The sequence below is a fragment of the Musa acuminata genome, chromosome BXJ1-5 (genome assembly GCF_036884655.1).
Source record: "Musa acuminata AAA Group cultivar baxijiao chromosome BXJ1-5, Cavendish_Baxijiao_AAA, whole genome shotgun sequence".
NCBI classification, from domain to species: Eukaryota; Viridiplantae; Streptophyta; class Magnoliopsida; order Zingiberales; family Musaceae; genus Musa; species Musa acuminata.
In genome coordinates this window covers 283,593-301,913 of record NC_088331.1, presented here as the reverse complement: position 1 = coordinate 301,913, position 18,321 = coordinate 283,593, and the positions used below count along the sequence as shown (strand labels likewise).

At 39.3% G+C, this 18,321-nt stretch overlaps 2 protein-coding genes across 3 annotated transcripts; one reads left to right on the top strand and one right to left on the bottom strand.

The window, feature by feature from the left end:
- Positions 1-1,315: 1,315 nt before the first annotated feature.
- Positions 1,316-8,425, bottom strand: LOC135672834 (protein ALTERED PHOSPHATE STARVATION RESPONSE 1-like). The gene is made up of 5 exons (XM_065181248.1): positions 6,545-8,425; positions 5,254-5,429; positions 3,234-3,457; positions 2,677-3,007; positions 1,316-1,846 (listed from the first exon to the last, which is right to left on the bottom strand). The coding sequence occupies exons 1-5, from the start codon at positions 7,392-7,394 to the stop codon at positions 1,421-1,423; spliced, it is 2,007 nt and encodes a 668-aa protein (XP_065037320.1). The 5' UTR covers positions 7,395-8,425; the 3' UTR covers positions 1,316-1,420.
- Positions 8,426-11,200: 2,775 nt separating this feature from the next.
- LOC135672833 (BTB/POZ domain-containing protein At1g30440-like) lies at positions 11,201-17,071 on the top strand. Of its 2 annotated transcripts, XM_065181246.1 has the most exons (4): positions 11,201-12,306; positions 14,472-14,541; positions 15,070-16,293; positions 16,383-17,071. In XM_065181246.1, the coding sequence occupies exons 1-4, from the start codon at positions 12,248-12,250 to the stop codon at positions 16,917-16,919; spliced, it is 1,890 nt and encodes a 629-aa protein (XP_065037318.1). In that variant the 5' UTR covers positions 11,201-12,247; the 3' UTR covers positions 16,920-17,071. The 2 variants fall into 2 exon arrangements, with proteins under 2 accessions (XP_065037318.1, XP_065037317.1); XM_065181245.1 differs by lacking the exon at positions 11,201-12,306 and having other exon boundaries at positions 14,130-14,541.
- Positions 17,072-18,321: the final 1,250 nt, after the last annotated feature.

Sequence of the window (18,321 nt, the reverse complement as noted above, 5' to 3'; positions counted from 1 at the left end):
TAACTCCCACTCGCTAAAGATGTGGACATCTTTCTTTCCTCTTGGCATCTTCTTTCCTCCGTCACCATACATGGTCATTCTCCCGTCCCTTTCCGATCTGTGTGTGTTGGTCCCATTGCCCTCACATCTGCTCTTGTTTCCTTCTTTTTGACCACTTTTTGTTGGTAAAAACAAAAGGGTTCCTTTCCGGTTTCAACTCAGGTGACAGTAAATAATTACTTGCTAAAGCTTGTTGTTCACCCAACCCAACAGTCTGCGTTTGTGGAACTGCTGTTTAAGCTACCCGAGCCCTTTCTTGCGCAAAGGTCGATAGTAGCTTCGTGCCTCCTCCACCCCTCTCCTTCTTACCTTGTTAAAGCACACTACTGCTCCTTGGAACTGTTTTCTCATCTCGGGATCATCTTCTCTAATGATTTATATGATCACAAAGAATATTGTATAGAAGCTGTGGAGGGAGAGCAGTCTATGGAAGATTTTAATTCGTTGGGGTTTCGTAGTAACATTCGTTGATTGGCCTGTCTTAAGATCCACATGTCGATGAGTTTGGATCGATGGAGACTATGAATCATGTCAACTTTGAAGTGCATTATCGACTCATCTGCTCATGTTAATCTAACTCCGTATCATTACGATACATCCATCTAAAAGATGCAATATAATTAATGCCACCCAAGATGGGGTGGTGGAGAGGTGTAAATGACGAAGCCCTTCAATCGGAGGATCTCTCTATAGGATAGGACACAAATGATGTGCTCTTCATTTACATAAAGATCACCCACACTGGGAAACAATACAAGACTTTCTCTAATGTTCTTTACTCCATTGGATTTATAGGCTATACAACATCATATCATGTTGGCTTGTCGGGTCCATCGTAGCTCCGGTTGTTTAGGTGAGGGTGAGAGAGAGAAAGATGACAGTCTTGCTTTGATGCCTAACCTTCACTATCTGCAAATAATAAAGCCATGGCAGGTGGGGAGAGTGACACTGATACTTTCTTTCACTGTGCAACTAAAGGAGTCATCTCTTGTGTTGATGATATGAAAGCTTATAAAGGCACCTAATTCAGAGAGCATAAAATAAATGTAACTTAAGCTTGCTTCAGAAAGCAACCACTGACATGAGACACTGCACCCTGAACGATCAGCATGATGTCGGCTATCTCAGCTTTTAGAGTTCGATGCTTCTGTTGTTTTATGTAAGAGAGAGAGAGAGAGAGAGAGAGAGAGAGAGAGAGTTGCAAGTTGTAGACAACAAACTTAGAAAAGCTAAATAATATGACCAGATTTGCATCATTCATCACTCCCATAATGCCTTGCCAAAGACTACCTGATATTTGTCCAAGAATTTATTGGTAAAACTATCTGGAATGATCACAAAACCAAGACTTCTGTTTACAGTATTTATTGTAGTGATCAGTTCATTGGTGTACAGGTGAAACACCATCGGAAAAACTTGTTACATCTTCCACCGAACCAGTAATGCTCTCGAACGCCTGCACGCATACGCTCGAAAACCCCATGAGAGCCTGGAATACATTCGGGAGGCTTGTCTGCAGATTGTTCACGATCATGGCTCGGCTCGTGTGAACAGAATTTAGATACTTGATCCTTTCTTCCTCCACCCTCTTCTTGAAAGCTTCCAGTTTTGCATGCTTTGTTGACGATGGTGGGTGATTCACATGAGGTACTTCGACCAAGTTCTCTATACTCCCAAGCGAGTTTAACTCTTTCTCCAACCTTCTCTGAAGTCGATCGGATTTCTTCTGCAGGCTGTGCTCTTCGGTATGTTGCAGAACGATAGAGCGGATAACCAATAGAAAGTTCTTGATTGCCTCAGCTGCTACCTGTTAAGCTACAGAAAGTAAGAAAAAATGGCAAGTACATTGTCCTAGCAGATGGATGTATTTAACAGATTGAAGACATTTTAAACTATGAAATTTCAGATTCCAATTTCATTCCTCTCCAGTAAGTTGGTTTAACAGATCGAAGACAAGCTTTAAACTGAAAAATGTTGCACCCCAAGACAACCTCTTCTTCTTTCCACTAAGTTTTCATTTATTTATGAAGTCCAACAAAAGAATACTACAAGCCAAAATGTCCTAACCAGGCCATAGAAAATGTAACTAGCAAATTCCTAGTCAAAAACCTCATCAATCTTTACCAGAATCTTATTAGCTCTATTTGATTATTTTCAATTTGATAAATATCTTCCATAATTCAAGTTCTACTCAATAAGAAGTTAGATAGTTAGTAAATGCTTGTTGCTAGTGCAGTTGTACCCAACAATGCAGCCTTTTTTTTGCTTTCGTTTGCACACATCCAGTGAAAGTGCATATATAAGTGTGTATTCATGGATATACTGCATGCAATATGCAAGCTTTTGCCTCATTAGATTAGACTCCCGCAACTCTGCATTTGTGAACAGGTAAATTAAAGAATTAGATCAGATATGCATCCAAGCAGTTTATTAGGAAATAATTCATTTATTTATTAATAATTGAAAATCATGTCGTCATTATGTTTCAAAAATTAGAACTCATTTACGCAAACATAAATATGCTGATCAAAGAACTTGGGTGGACAAGTGGATGTGTAGCGCAGCATAGCATGTCCCACAATTTTATAGAGATTGACCATTAGCACATTTTGAAGGGAATAGGGCAAGTAATAGTACCTTGTCTGGTAGCCCATCGAGAACTCCCTGTAATTCTTCACAAAAACCACGGATACTAGATGTTGAACCCATAAAGGCATTATTTTCCGGAAGTCTGTCAGTCAGTCTAACCCACTGGTTGAGAATGCGAACATACTCACGCTGACAGCGGAAGAGGTCGCAGAACGAACTATACCAAGAAGTCACCTCTGCTTCTAGCTGAGATATGGCATGACGATGAGAATCAGTGGTTGGATCATTGCCCAAATGACTGTCAAGAAGATTTGCTTGTTGAGAAACATGGTTTTGCACTTGATGACATTCATACATTGTTCTCCACATCTTCTCAAGCCTTTCAAAAAGACAAAATCAACCAAAGATCACCTGACCGGATATCAAGCAAACTAGATAGTACTTATTCGCATAGAGAAGAGTAAGACAATCACTAGTACTTTTTAGCCCAAAAGTGCTATTGAAAGCTATTACTTATTCAGTTTCATAATGGTTTTCATTTACGATAAGCTTAAACATCCAAAATTCATACTAAACGATAAAAAAAAGGCACAGTCGCAACTTACCCTACAGAGAATTCAATCAACTGTGGAAATAACTCTTCATCCCTAAGTTTTAATATGGACAAACATGTTCCACTTATTGCCTCCTTCAGAGAAACCATTTGGCACTGCAAATCCTCAATGTCCGAACGAGCTTTCTCAGTTTTTGTCCAGTCATAATCTCCAGCTTCTAGTTTATGCAGTAGTAGGATTATCTTCTTGTGCTGGGAGTTAGCACTTTCCTCATCCTGACATAGAAAAGCCACTAGATGAAAAGGTAGGAACACCAGGTACTGGTTTGATAATAAGGAGAAAAGCAACTTTGCCAAAAGAACAACTATCCTTTGATAAGGAGACACATATACACGGTGCTTTTCTCAGTCTCGATTAAGATCTATGCTATCTTAAGTGATAAACATGTTTGAAGCCCATTTCAATATACTAGGATATCTAAATATGTTGAACATAACAATATAATTTCAATTATAGTTTGATTATTTAAGGGCTCCTGGTTGAGGCTTCAGCGACGATGTCCTTGATTTAAAGAACAGGACCATTGGCATTTGAGGTTCATGATGACATAGGGACAGCAACTTCAAAAAAGATAATGCCAAGGCACTGAGGAGAAGATAATAAGTCAATAAAAAAGACAGCACATATTTTAGGTATACACAACTTAATTAAAATGAAATATCAAATAGTTTTGGAGGTCAAGGAGAAAGGCTCGACAACAAGTTTCACTGCATCCCATTCTTGGGGACTTCATCTTGTATATCTACTTTACAAAATTTATTTTGTGGGATTTCTAAAACTCAAGGGTTTCAAGAATTGCATTATAAACAGATTTACCTAATCATAGTGTCTTCTATTTCTGTTTCTGAAACTGTTATGAAAAAAACTTAGTCATATGTTTCAAATGCATGCCTAAACTGGCTAAGGGATGATTGCTTGTTGGAGAGAGAGCTCAAAAGATATTAAATATCAGTCTGATGCTAATTTGTATAATCTACCAAACCACTACAGCACCAAGACACCAAACCGTACACTAACTTGTAGGTGATGTACGGCTTGGTATCACTAAATAAAATAATACAAAAAAATAAACCGAGGTGGTAATTGTGTCGTGGTCCAACAGAATCTGGTGAGCCACAAAAGGGAATCTTTGGTTTAAGACAATTATTATGGACCTGTTATAGGATTTAACATAAAATTTATATTTGATAAATGGGTTTAAGACAATTATCATGAATATACAGTATCTGATAAATGAATTCATGAAATTCTCTTAAAATTTCAAATATGTTTTACCTTTATGTTGGACCATGACAACAAAATCAAAATTTTCAAGTGTTGATAAAGAAACGTTAGCTATCCTGCAGAATGCCAATTTGCAGGTGATTATGGGCATTCAAAATGTGAAAAATATTTTTTATAGCATGAGCCATAGGTAGACTGATAAGAAAATTAGATGTGATATTTACGTACTTGTTTTTCCTTTGCATGTTGCCATACATCTTTCGAGTTCAAAATTTTAAAAGGCAACACCAAAATGTAGTTTTGTGTGAAAACAAAATATGTCCCACAAAGAACTGCAGATTCTGCACCATCTGTCTTTTCATCTTCAATATTCCACACATCAAACAGAGGTGACCATGTTGTGACCATTAATTTTGTGTTTAGCATACAAGTAATTTCATCCTTAAAACATCTCTATCCGATGCACTCAAATTATGTTTTTTTCCATCAACCAACTTTACAGAAAAGAAGAGAACATTCCTGGTTCTTTCACTCATGATAAACAGAGATAAATTTGTGTTTATGATTATTAAATAGGACAAATAATCAACGGGATATGCGCCTTGGCTACATGAATGCTTATGGACTAATAATTCAAGTTGTGGAAAGTAATACAGACAAGAAAAGATGAATTTCAACCTAAAAGACAGATAATATTCTTGCATTTAGTTTACCTACAGAGTATAAGAACTGTAAAATACTATTCATTTAGAAATCTGATTTTAGCTAATCTGCATGGCATGCTTACCTTCACTAGCTTGTAGAGCTTCTGCTCCTCTGCAAAAAGCTTCTCGAGGGTTGTGCAATGGTTACTGGGCCTACTAGCACTATTTTCATCTTGAGCATCTCTGTTAGAATGAGTTGATTTGAAAGACCAGTTCCAAGACAACACGTTTACGACTTTGGCGGACGTGGAACTTCTCCCTGAAAAAAGAGCTAAATTATGCCATCACACTAACTAGTTCTGAAACAAGATAGCTATGAATAGAGCGATTGTCTTGATCAATTTCAGAAATAGTATTCAGAAGTTTCTCCTTTCTCCATGCTTATAGCTCGCTTCTGTAGACCAATACAATTAGACTGCCAAGAGAACTTTTAGATAGTTGTCCAGGTGATGAATTTATAAAACTTACAGACCGTGGTCAATGAAGCAACCTAGAGACTAAACAAAAACATCTATGTAAATGTCAACATATATCAGCAGGAAAAGTGAAGCCAGACTGGCTCAGCATTGTATATTGCTAAAGAAGGCATGGCGAAAAATGGGATTATAATACAAGTAGATCTAGAATAATTGTTACTGCACTTTTTGGAGAACTGCTTGCAGCATCTCTGATGTTGAGATAATGCAACTTTTGTTTGATTATCACAAGCAAATGGGACAACATGAAATAAGAATATAGGAGAGGAGCATTATGCTTCCAAAGCTACAGCAGGAACTGTTCACATATATGATCTCCCCATATCTAGCAATTATTTTGGTGGTTGTCAAAAAACGCCTTGCAATTCATTTTCTTGATATGAGGTCAGTGATTGGGTGTGCACAAGTATTATGAAGTAGTGTGTTACAAACCAGCAGAAATTCACATAAATGTTCTGGTTGATCACACATCTATAACTTACCAAGACATAAAACACTAAATATTATTCTAATTTACCCTAAAATTGTTCTTGAAAATTCATAATTCAGGTTCTCAATGACTAAAACCCTTTGGTAAACAGACAATATCAATTTTTTCGACATCCAACATTGGACATTTGTAGAGATCAACGATCAACATAAGTGGCAAAGCGTAATGTGTGAATCTATATTGACCAAACATTAAGTAAAGATAACTTAATAATACCAAAATGCATCCTAAAAGAACTCACTACTTCCAACTCTAAAATCGGCGAAAATATTTACAGTGTTTCAGAAACCGAAACAGACCAGTTGCAGGTTCACAGTAAAGAAACAACTTTTTGGTTTCTCTTAAACATATTCATTCATGAATGTTGACTTCATAAGATCAAACAACACCCATCATGTCAAAGATTACCTTCCCTTGCTTGAAGGTCCCAAGGATGACAATAGGTCCGATTGGACTCGAGAAGGACTGCAAGATCCTTCCCTCCAGCTGCAGCTTTCAGGAAATAATCATCTAGCTCCTTTATAATCCCCTCCAATGTCTTCTTGCTCCTCCACACCACCATCCCTATGTCTGTATCTTTGGTGAACCAACTCGCTGCCGACAAGCTATCATCAGCCAATTCCTTTGCCGGGCATTTCTCCCTCGCCCGATTCAATGCCACAGCAAAAGCCTCCTTTCTTTGGACCGCTTTGTCATCTTCGTCCTCCACGACCACCTCTTCCTCCTCTTCCCCCTCCCCAAACTCCGTTTTAGTCTCCGCCCAATCCTCTTCTTCCGCCGCAGCATGTGTAACATCTCCTCCATCGGGTACCGGAGATGAGGAACCCGACGAAGCTGGAGGGCCAGAAGGATCCCAACAGTCCCAGACCGAGCTGGGGAGGGGAGGTGGAGGCATCGGGCAGCTCTCGTCATCATCCATATCGCTTGAATCCTCATCGGACAACTTCTCCCTCGTTACCTCCTTCGCGGCACGGGGACTAAATTCGGGAGGGGGCGGAGGCGAAGGCGGAAGAGTCGGCGGCGGGGGCGGGGAGGGTGGCAATGCGAGTCCAATAGGCGGAGTACCGCCCGGGATCATCGTCTCCACTTCAGTGAACTGTCTAAGAGTGGCGCCCGTGTTCCGCAACGACTGCAGGTACGCCATGTGGGCGGCGGCGAGCTCGGCCCTGCAGCTCAGCAGCTGCTTCATGAGCCGCCGGCGTTCCTTGCACTGCCACACCACCTCGTCCACATCCACCCTCGAGTAGGTGCACCCCATTCCGCCGCTCAAACAAGGGAAGAAGGAAAAAAAAAAAAGTCTAATCTTGATCCCGAATTCTCGATCTAAATCATCGAAAAAAGATTCAAATCGCAGAAAAATAGAAACTTTGTAGGCAAATTAGGTGGAGAACGACCGCTTCTTCCCAACTAAGCCACAAAAAACAAACCTAGCTGCTATTTCTTTGAGAGAAAAGGAAAAGACAAGACTTTCGTAGAGGGAAGAAAGCTTTAGCTTGAAAGCTAAGCAGAGGCCAAAACCAGTAGAGAGAGAGAGACTGAGAGAGCCAAAAAGGTGGGTTTTTTATGAATTCCAAGATGGCATCTTTTCAATAGAAAAGAAGCAATAGAGGGAAGAGAACAGAGCAGAGAAGCTTCACCAAAGTGGAATTTTGTACAGATAAATAAAAATGGTCATCTCTGCTACATAGGCGGAGGTGGAAGAGAGAAGAAAGGAGGAGAAGAATTGAGGCGCAGAACCGTTGTTTTCCTGTCACCTGCAAGTCTTGGTCTCGCTTCTCTTATCTGTGTAGGTGAGAGAGAGAGAGAGAGAGAGAGAGGGCGAGGTTCTTTGGTGTATTCTATCCACATTAAAAGCAGAGCAGCCGAGGAAAACAAGTATATTATCACATAGAATCAAAGTATTAGCAGCTGGAAGAATAAAGAAATGGAGGTGATGTACAGCTGAGGGCGAAAGAAGTCATGAACAAGAAGAGTGCAGAAGAATAGGCATCAAACTACCAATCAACTGGAAGAACTTGAAAATGTTTCGTGATGAGGTGAACTTGTCTTGGACACTGTCAGAGCAATTTAATTATCACATATCAGACGATGATAGAGAGAAAGGGTTGGAACAAGAACAGTATGAAACAGTGCTGCAACCAATAAGAAGGCCATGGATATCAAAATATCAACCAAGCTGAAGAATCTTGAATTGTATGTCGAGTCATATGATTTCATCTCTGTAATAAGATCAATTTGTCAATCACACATGACGAGACATGCATGCATCTTGGGCTGGCAGACTTGTTGGGATAGGTTGTGTGGACTGGAATGGATATATGTAGGATCTTGACAGAGAATTAGAACCGCGAGAACAGTAGCAGAAAGTATTATTAGGACTTCATGAAGAAAATTACCATTAACAAAGTAGATGAGAACATTTTAAGAAGATAAAACTCAGAAACATTTTCTTTGTGTCATTTCTAATGCTAGCTAGTATTACTCAGGATTATCCTCCTCCTACAAGCATGATTATGAAGAGATCTGATGAAATCTTGTCCAACATTAGAGTAACAAAAAATGAATAAAGTGAATCAGTTTTAAAGTGGCTAATGGTCTGCAAGATGATAAATACTAAGAAGCAAAAAAGAAAAAGGCAAAGACTTTCTGCTCATGTGAGACTAAACAGCATCAGATGGAGTAAGAAATGTTGACTTGACCTTTGTGGGGTCTTTGGGATCAATAGTAAAATGGCCATATGCCAAACAGCCACAGAGGGCATGTGAGAGGAAAATATTCTCTATCCATCCAGTGTCTATAAATGGTGAGGCACCACCCCAAGACTTTTACTGTCAACCAGTCTTCAAGAACTAAGAAGCAGGTCAGGGGAATTAAGACACCTATGATCAATAGGCATGCCATTGGATATTCCTCACCTGTGCCTTGGTCATGATGATCATGTTCTTGGTTGTGCAGCCATGCAATCAATGCTTGACTAATCTTTCTAGTTGTTTGAACCTTGAGATCGATGTGGAGTCTCTTTCTCATGAACGCCCACCATCGTAGACGGAAAATTGATGGGAGGATTCTGATAATGTTTCTTCATAGGAGAATTAACTCGTTGCATCGTCGATCTATTTTTTTTGTTCAGTATCCTATTTAAACTTGATGAACAATTGTTCGATGATTTCAAGTCAGAACTTGAATTAGAAAGATGCAGTAGATAAACAAAAAAAAATGAAAAGAAAAAAAAAACCCTCTTTGACAGACTGATCACACACAGAAAAAAAAGGATAGACGACAATGACGATGTGACGACCGATGTCATGAGTTTGCAGATGCTCACAGGAATGTGTTCCGTTAATACTGATACTAAATGCTTGCCATGTAGCATCGAGTGATTCTATTATGATGCTTGCTGATAAGAATATCTAAAAGCTAACATGAAACCGATCAAACCGACAGCATCTTTATGGGTTACTTGTGACAACAAAAAAGCGAGTCTAAAACCCAACATCTGTTGTTCTTTCTTTCCTTTTTCATGGTTTAGAAAGAAGTGAACTCAAATAAAACTGAAACAAAACAAAACAAAATTTGATTTTTTTTTTAATATCAGGAAAATTCGGATCTAGAAATCACTCCTCCGAGAAGATGGAAAAGTTGGGGAGAGATTAAATTCTTTCCTTCCTTTTCATGGTTTGACGACATGTTTACTGAATGAAACTTTGTGCCGACAAAAAAGAAAATCCGAAATTTCATGGATAAGGCATGTAAAAATTCATTTTTTACATGGGTAAATTTCAAATCTACACATCGCACCTCTAATGGAAAAAGATAAAAGGGCAAAGATACAGGAAACAAAAGTTCCCCATTGGATTGCTTACTCTTCCTTTATAGCTGTTGTGTTTTTGTCGCAGAGATCAAGGAACCAAGAAAAGAGAAGACATGCAATCATGCATGCACCCAACCAACCAGAAACCAAAGAAAGAAACAGAGAGAGAGAGAGAGGAGAAGAAAAAGAGGGAAGACGCAGCGCCGTGGGAGAGCCAGCGGAAGCTTTTGGGGGACACTTGCGTGTCACTGCAACTTGCTCGATGACACTTTACCTTTCCTACAGGGGTCCACCTCCTCCGACACGCGGGCCCACGGGGCTTGACCGTCCACGGAACAGCTCACCCGAGGACATGGAACCATGGGGTCCCTCTGCCATCATCTCCTTTAGAACATGGGATGGCCCGACGCGAGCAGAAGAAGACGACGACGGCACGAAGGAGTGCGAGACACGTATTAACGAGAGAGATTTATGTACGTACATGTATGTTGAGAAAGTATGAATCATGTATGTCTAGTACCTAAATATATATCACATATTAAAATTTGAAGCAGCAAACATAGGTCCTATAATTCTTTCATCGAAAAGTAAGGAAAAAAATCAATGAAAATTTTCTGACTTTTCAACTGCGATCAAACTTGTGATTTCCTCATGCAGATGGCATTAGGTGTTACTGCTCTGTTAGTTTTCAAATAAAAACCTATTTATTTTTATACATATTAATCATCAAATATTAGTGCTGTATGAGGGAGGGAGTGTATGGAGTTTGGATATGCATGCGAGGATGCATTAATGTGCAGAAGAACGCCGGCGTCGGTGCATTCCCACTTGGGATTCGTGGCGGGTGCCTCAAGATGCGCGCACGAAGCCGCAGGGAACCGTTAAGATTGGTGCGGGAATCACGGGTGGCTGAAACGAGAGCTCTCCCCAACTCTACCGTCCCGCATCGGAAAAGTCAAAGCTTTGACTCGATCATTTGGCATCACATACATTAGTCTTTGATTTTATTATTTTTATTTTTCTTTTTATTTTTTTTTTAGTAGATGAAATATGAAATCAATTATTTTTTATGCAGACCTTTCGGATTCCACTGTTTCTTCTTTTATTATTATTATTATTATTAGCAGTAAATCCCGTTTAAGGTTGCCTCCAAGTAGTAGTAGTAGTAGTAGTAGTAGTAGTAGTAGTAGTATATATATTTCTCTATTTCATTTAATATTAGTAATAATAATAATAATAATTATTATTATTTTAGGTGCGTCTTCCTTTTTGTCTTTTTCTTTGCGACAGAGGGGCCTCACTTTTCCTGAGCAATTGTCTCCCTCCCTCTCGCACCCATCGGACGCCTGCACTCCTGTCTAAAGTAATCCGTTTGCAGGGCAGCGGTTGAAGTCTCGGAGAGGAAAAGGACAGAATAGAACCTGTTCTTTTCTGGCCTTTGGCGTGGCCGGCCTTCCGTTCCTCCGTCTCGTCTTCGCTACCTGGGATAGGAAAGAGATTTAATTGGCCCATCTTCTTTCCTTGGGGTTGATCACCTAAAGTTCGGATTTTTGTTCGTCGACGTTGCTGGGTTTCTTGGGTCTCAGGCCTAGTGTTCTTCCGGGGTTTGTAGCTGATTCTAAAAAAATATGTATATATATATGTCTTTTTCTTGATTATTTTGATGGGTGTGAGGTGTTTGGATTAGAATTCGATTTGTTCTGGTATAAAGATGGAATCTTGATCGATGTTTGCTTTGGGGAACCTCCCTGGCGTTTTGATGGGTTGTCTCTGACTCTTCGATTGTTTCGGGATACGCTGATTATTGTTCCCGAGGATTTAGGGTGAAGTTGGAGTTTTGATCGGGAGAGTTTACTTTGTGGTGTATCGAGTAGGATTCCTCGGCATTTCCTTTTTCCCATCTCCGTTTGGGTACCTTCTGAATGTGCAACTTTGTGTGGTTTCTGGAGATCATTTTCTTGATTTTCCAGTTGGCTTTTGATGTTTAGCGCTGTTGGTGCGGCTTTGGAGTTGGCTTAGGTTTCGGTGACTTTCGAGATTGCCGGGTGCTCTTCTTCCTTATGTTTGTGCTTCCAACTTCCCCCCGGTAATCTGCTGGGAATATATGCTCTCGGTTGAGGAAGTTGATCTACAGTACAAGGAGATTTTTGTTTTGTTGGATTGGGATGCCCTTGGATCAGAGAATTCATTAGAATTTATAGGTCACCAGGGTTGAGGCCATAGCGTATTAGGACTGTTTAAGCACTCTCCAGGCCTCCAAGGAGGAACTCTGAAGTTCAGTTTCCTTGGGGTTGTTTAAGATGGCCTGTGTGAAGCTTGGTTCGAAGACTGATGGGTTTCAACGGCAAGGGCAGGCCTGGTATGTTGTTCTTGTGATTATTGTGGTTTGATCTTTCACTTTTGATTTTTCGTGAATATTTGCTGAATTTTTGCTTTAGAATATTGTGTCTCAATTGGTGGTTGTCCTCTGTTAATTGTGAGTAAGTTTGTATTGAATTCGATCTTAGTAGCGCTGGAACTTAATGTATGTATTGGTTCTTGTGCTTTTCTGTCAGTTTAATGTGTATATTGTTTTTTTCCTTTGTTTTTTATGTTTATGCATGGCATTTGACATATGATGAACTTCGCTGTGGATGATGGTAATATTTGATATTCTTTGAATCTGTACATATTTGCACTTCTATTCGATATATCATTTCAGATGATGCTTGTTGCTGCAACTTAGTGTATATAATATTAGCAATTTGTGGTCAAAACAATTAATGCTCCAGGTGCTTTATGTAATTTCAGGATTTCAACTGACAATAGGTTTGGACGTGGTTGTTATAATGGATATTGTTGTTTGTTATTTAGGATAATGTTTATTCTTAATGAAGTTTGATGTTTAATTATAAATGACTTTATTTATTAGAAATAATGATCTTTTCATTGGGATGCATCGAGGGCTTTTATGGTCATGTAATTGTGGTCAAATATCCATTCCTGAGCCAATACTTGGAAGATGATTATCGAGTGGAATAATGTCTTGTCGTCCTCATGCCAAAATAAATATTGTTCCAGAGTGGTGGTTTCAACAAGGCATGCTTATGGTGAATAGAGAGACAGAACACTATAATGATAGTTGCTGGGCACACTTGGTAGACATAATAATATTCACAAGCTTTTCTTAATTTTTGAGTCTGTCAGCTTTTGTTCTCAAGGAAGATGCAATCAACTTCTCTCTGAGTGCATTTTGCCCTTTCTCATCGTGCAACAATTTTGCTATAGCTTTTTTTTTAAAAGCCATATAGACACCCATTGGAATGCCCATTCAGTGGGACTACAACAGGAATGGCCATCTACACAGTAAAACTAGGCTAGAAGCCTAGAACAGTGCAGTTGGTTGTCCACCCTGTCTTGAAAATTACCATGCTGTTCATGTGGATGATTGTGTATTTTGGTGTGTGACTAAAACTAAAATAGAACAGTCCATTTGGTCAGCCACACTGTTGTGACTATTGCCGTGCTCTGTGCTTATCGGCACTTGTATATAGTGGCTCATGTACTCATCATAGAATAGCATGAGCATCAAAACCCCTCTCTCCATGTAGTCAGCCTAGAATGATAGTCTCTAAACAAGATGCAGTTGACAATTAAATTTTTTGTTGAATGGTAAAAACACCTCATCATGTATGTTTGTCCATCTAGCTTCAGCAGTATGGACACCCAATTATACCATGAGCATTAGTTGGCGTGTAGGTTTCACTGCACGCCACATTATTATTGAGCCTTTTTCCCCAAAATGGCTAGTTCATGATATGCGCAAAGCTGCCTGATAGGTCTGTGAACATGGCATTAAAATCATTTGAAGTCAGACTGACATGTGACCTTAATTGTTGAAGTGGGACTGTTTCTTTAGTACATTCAAGAGCTACAACCTGTTCCCTTAGGCTGTATAGGTTCCATTTGAAGGCAAGCATTATTTTATATTGATTCCTCGTATCTTGACATAATAATTTCTAATGCTATCAAGCTTTCTAGAGTCCCATGATATTGACATTAAATTATTTGATCTATATAATTGTAAGAATTTTATCACCATGGACTTCATTTTCCTTTATGTGCTTTTGTTAGGCATAGCAATTGTTGAGATACTTAGATGATGAAATCTCTGTATCCGTTGGGCTTGGTCAGGCAGGCATTTCTTCCCTATGATCAAAAGTTGATAATTAGATGGAAAAAATGCTTGTGAGAAGGTTTACGAACTCAAATAATTGTCCTTCGATCTGTCCTAGGTCCACCATCTCATCTTCAGTTTAAGCACTCATATGTGCTTGCTGATGAAGATTCAATGACGGTTATCTGTATTGCCATATTCCACAAATGCAACCATGGTTTAAATCTAAAACTAATTTTCTGTTTCTGTGTAAAGAATTTAGTGCTTACTGAAGTCATTATTTTGTTAACGAAGTTCAATAAAACATTAACAGATATTTTAACTAATTATCTAATCTGCTGCGGTTTTATTACTGTTTTCCTTTTTAGGTTCTGCACAACTGGCCTACCAAGTGATGTGACTGTTGAAGTTGGTGAGATGACCTTTCATCTTCACAAGGTGATAATTCTATCAAATGATTAAGTTCGTTGCCATGCATAATGTTCTCTAATTGGCATTCTTCACAATATTGTGATTTCATGTTAAAACATTTTAATTAGGTTGTTAATCACAGATTACATATAATTTATAAATCACATGCCCCTTCAAAAATGAAACATAATTCTTTTTTGTTGCACTATTTTTTATAATTTTCGAAAAATTATTGATATGTAAGGATAAGAAGGGAAAACAATGTGGATGCACAATTTAGCATTTGATAAATGCAAGTTACGCATGTTCTGGTTTTGCAATTTGTCTGTTACCAAGAGGTATTCTGTCATAACTAGTCAGACATACAATCACAAATCTAGAATTGTTGTCAAACCTCTGTTCATAATTTCATTAGGATCACCTAGTTATCTGTCACCTTTCTCTTGATCCTGCTGCAACAACTTCTCTTCCTTTGAACTCTTGTTAAGGGTTTTCTAATTACCTTATAATATTCGATATTGAAACAACTGTTCTATTCGCATTTTGCCGTTGCAGTTCCCTCTGTTGTCAAAGTGTGGTCTTTTGGAAAAGTTGATTCGTCAAAAATCTGAAGAGGGAGAAGATGGTTGTGTCATACAATTACCTGATATTCCTGGTGGTCCAAAGGCTTTTGAACTTGCTGCCAAGTTCTGTTATGGTATGAAAATGGAACTGACTGCCTCAAATGTTGTTTATCTGCGGTGTGCCGCAGAGCATCTTGAAATGACAGAAGAAATTGCTGAGGGAAACTTGATCACCCAAACTGAGGTCTTTCTTAATCAAGTTGTTCTTCGTAGCTGGAAAGACTCAATTAAGGCACTGCAGACTTGTGATTATGTCCTTCCATATGCAGAAGATCTTCAAATTGTCAAGAGGTGCATTGATTCTTTGGCTATAAAGGCATGCAAGGATCCAAGCTTAGTTGGCTGGCCCATCGTTGAGCATGGTCCTATGCAAAGTCCTGGTGGGAGTATTCTGTGGAATGGTATAAGCACAGGAGCAAGACCTAGATATAGTAGCTCCGATTGGTGGTATGAGGATGTTTCTTGTTTGAGTTTGCCCATGTACAGGAGGTTGATATCTGCCATGGAAACCCGAGGCATCGGGCAAGAGATTATATCAGGGTCTCTTACCTTTTATGCCAGGAGGCATTTGCCAGGGCTTGACAGGCGCCAGAGCATCTCAGAAGCTAACATTCGTCTGGAACCCAGAGCTTTAATGGCTCTTCCATCTGAAGAAGAACAGAGGCATCTTCTTGAAGAGATTGATAAGCTATTGCCTTCACAGAAGGGTCTGATGTCAACTAAAATTTTGTTTGGACTTCTTCGCACCGCTATGATCCTGCGAGCCAGCCCCTCTTGCATGTTTAACTTGGAGAGAAGGATAGGAATGCAACTGGACCAGGCCTCCTTGGAGGATTTGTTGATTCCAAACTTTTCGGACTCCACCGAAACACTCTATAATGTGGACTGCATCCATAGAATTGTTGAGCATTTCGTAGCTAGGAATCAGATGATTGGCGGGGCCTCCCCTGATGTAGCCGATGATGATCAGTTTTTGGGATCACCTTCATTGATACCTGTAATCGCAGTTGCAAAGTTGGTTGATGGTTATCTGGCAGAGGTTGCATCGGATGCCAATCTAAAGCCATCAAAGTTTCAAGCATTGGCTGCTGCTATACCAGATGATGTTCGGCCATTGGATGATGGTCTCTATCGTGCCATTGACATATACCTGAAGGTGAACGTAATATTTTACTTTAGCACTTCCCTCTGTCACTCATACATACTATTAATTTGTTCTGATTTATTTTATGCATTGGTGAACAGGCACACTCGTGGCTCGCAGAGTCCCAGAGGGAAGAGCTATGCCGATTGATGAACTGTCAGAAGTTGTCCCTAGAAGCTTGCACCCATGCAGCTCAGAACGAGAGGCTTCCGCTTAGAGTGGTGGTCCAGGTGCTCTTCTTTGAGCAGCTTCAGCTTAAGACATCTATTGCTGGATGCTTCCTCGTGTCTGACAACCTCGATGGATCGAGACCTCTGAGGAGTGGGCTTCCGATCTCTGGCGAGGACACTGGGTGGGCATCGGCCATCAGGGAGAACCAGGTCTTGAAGGTGAGCATGGACAGCATGAGGATGAGGGTGTCTGAACTAGAAAAGGAGTGCTCAAGTATGAGGGAAGAACTCGAGAAGCTCACGAAGGGGAGGAGTGGGTGGAGCGCCGGCGGGAGAAAGTTCCGGTCTAACATTATCAAGGGCCAGATTTGCAGTGCCCAAGAGGATGCCATTAGCAAAGAGAGAGACACCGCACAAACGTTTGAGAAAGAGCAACTAAAGCTTACAAAATACAAGAAACATATGTGAACAGACATGTAAAGATTCTGCCAGCATCTTGTAGACTTGGTTCTAGTTGACAGGACATGCATGTTGTGCAAAAGAATTGTACTTCAGTATGCTCACTCCTGATAGACATGTCTGGATTTGGTAGAAGAATGATATTCCAAGTTTTTCTTTCAGACTTTCTACCTTGTTTGAACTTTCAGTCTTTCAAGGCTTTGGTACAAGATTGAAACCTGACAAGATCTTGCACTGCCTTCTTCATGCTTGGTTTCTTGTAATTTTTTTGGTTTTGGTGAACATCAATATCATCTGAAGCCATCTCTTAGCAGCAATTTCAGGGTGGAAGTGTTGAACTCTGACCAAAGCCGAATCATTTTGTCGATGGAAGTTTGTGGCCTTCCTACTAGAACCTTGTTTCTTAACCACAATTTTGATCTTTCTGATTGCAAAGAAAGGATATGTTTCATTATTGAGGTTATCCAATTTGGAAATTTAGTTTTTTTTTATCATGTTTTATAGTGGCATGAGGTCCTGATTTTATTTTTTTTTTTGCAAAATATTAGGATATAAAAAATGTTATAATTCTCTTTTATTTGAAAATTGTAATGATAAATCTTAAACTATTTTAAATTATTAATATGTTTTTATCTTGTACAAAATCTAAGATAATTTGTTTGAAGCAAATATAATTATAAAATAACTTATAGGATGATATGGTATAACTTTTCTGTTTTAAAACAATCTTCCCTTAATATTCTTCTCCTCTTTGTCTCTGTTGAGATATTTCAATGGTTAGTTAATGTATTATCATATAAGTGATATATCTCATCATATGTGAGCATGTCATTTAATATTTTTTTTAATATTCTTTTCCTCCCTTTCTCATCTCTCTCTCTCTCTCTCTCTCTCTCTCTCTCTCTCTCTCACACACACACATATGAAGCAGGACAGTGATGTTGTGCTGACACATGGCACTTCCTCTCTGGCCAATTCCTGTGAGTTGCAAGCATCTTATTCCCTCCCATTGGCCAAAGGCAGTTAGATATATGAGAGTGAAGCTGCCTTATGTTGTCTGGGACAGGAGTCATCTGCGTGCCTGTCACACCATCATGTGTGTGCATCTCCAAAATAACTTCAATTTGTTCCACCACTTAAACCTTATTATTTCTTCAAAGAATTATGAAGATTGATGTAAACCTTTGATGATCCTTCTGCATGGTGATCAAGGAGATAGAATTTACCATGGAGAGCCTTTCACAAGAAAATGACTAATATAACCATATTCTTCAATCCTAATAGTGCCTCTTTATACCACTAATCATCTCAGAGCTCATCTTTATGAACAAGACTCCAACAGTTTGTAATGTGCTTTTGTTGGTTTGCTTTGTGGCAAATGTTCATATCACCAACAAACAATATTTCTTAA

Excerpts from the sequence above, each read along its gene's own strand:
- LOC135672834 (XM_065181248.1), bottom strand. The coding sequence starts at position 7,394 with ATGGGGTGCACCTACTCGAGGGTGGATGTGGACGAGGTGGTGTGGCAG. Across the intron at positions 5,430-6,544 it reads GGACCTTCAAGCAAGGGAAG|GGAGAAGTTCCACGTCCGCC; the intron begins GTAATCTTTGAC and ends CTCTTTTTTCAG. Across the intron at positions 1,847-2,676 it reads TCGATGGGCTACCAGACAAG|GTAGCAGCTGAGGCAATCAA; the intron begins GTACTATTACTT and ends GTAGCTTAACAG.
- LOC135672833 (XM_065181245.1), top strand. The coding sequence starts at position 14,278 with ATGACGGTTATCTGTATTGCCATATTCCACAAATGCAACCATGGTTTA. Across the intron at positions 14,542-15,069 it reads TGACCTTTCATCTTCACAAG|TTCCCTCTGTTGTCAAAGTG; the intron begins GTGATAATTCTA and ends TTGCCGTTGCAG. Across the intron at positions 16,294-16,382 it reads CCATTGACATATACCTGAAG|GCACACTCGTGGCTCGCAGA; the intron begins GTGAACGTAATA and ends ATTGGTGAACAG.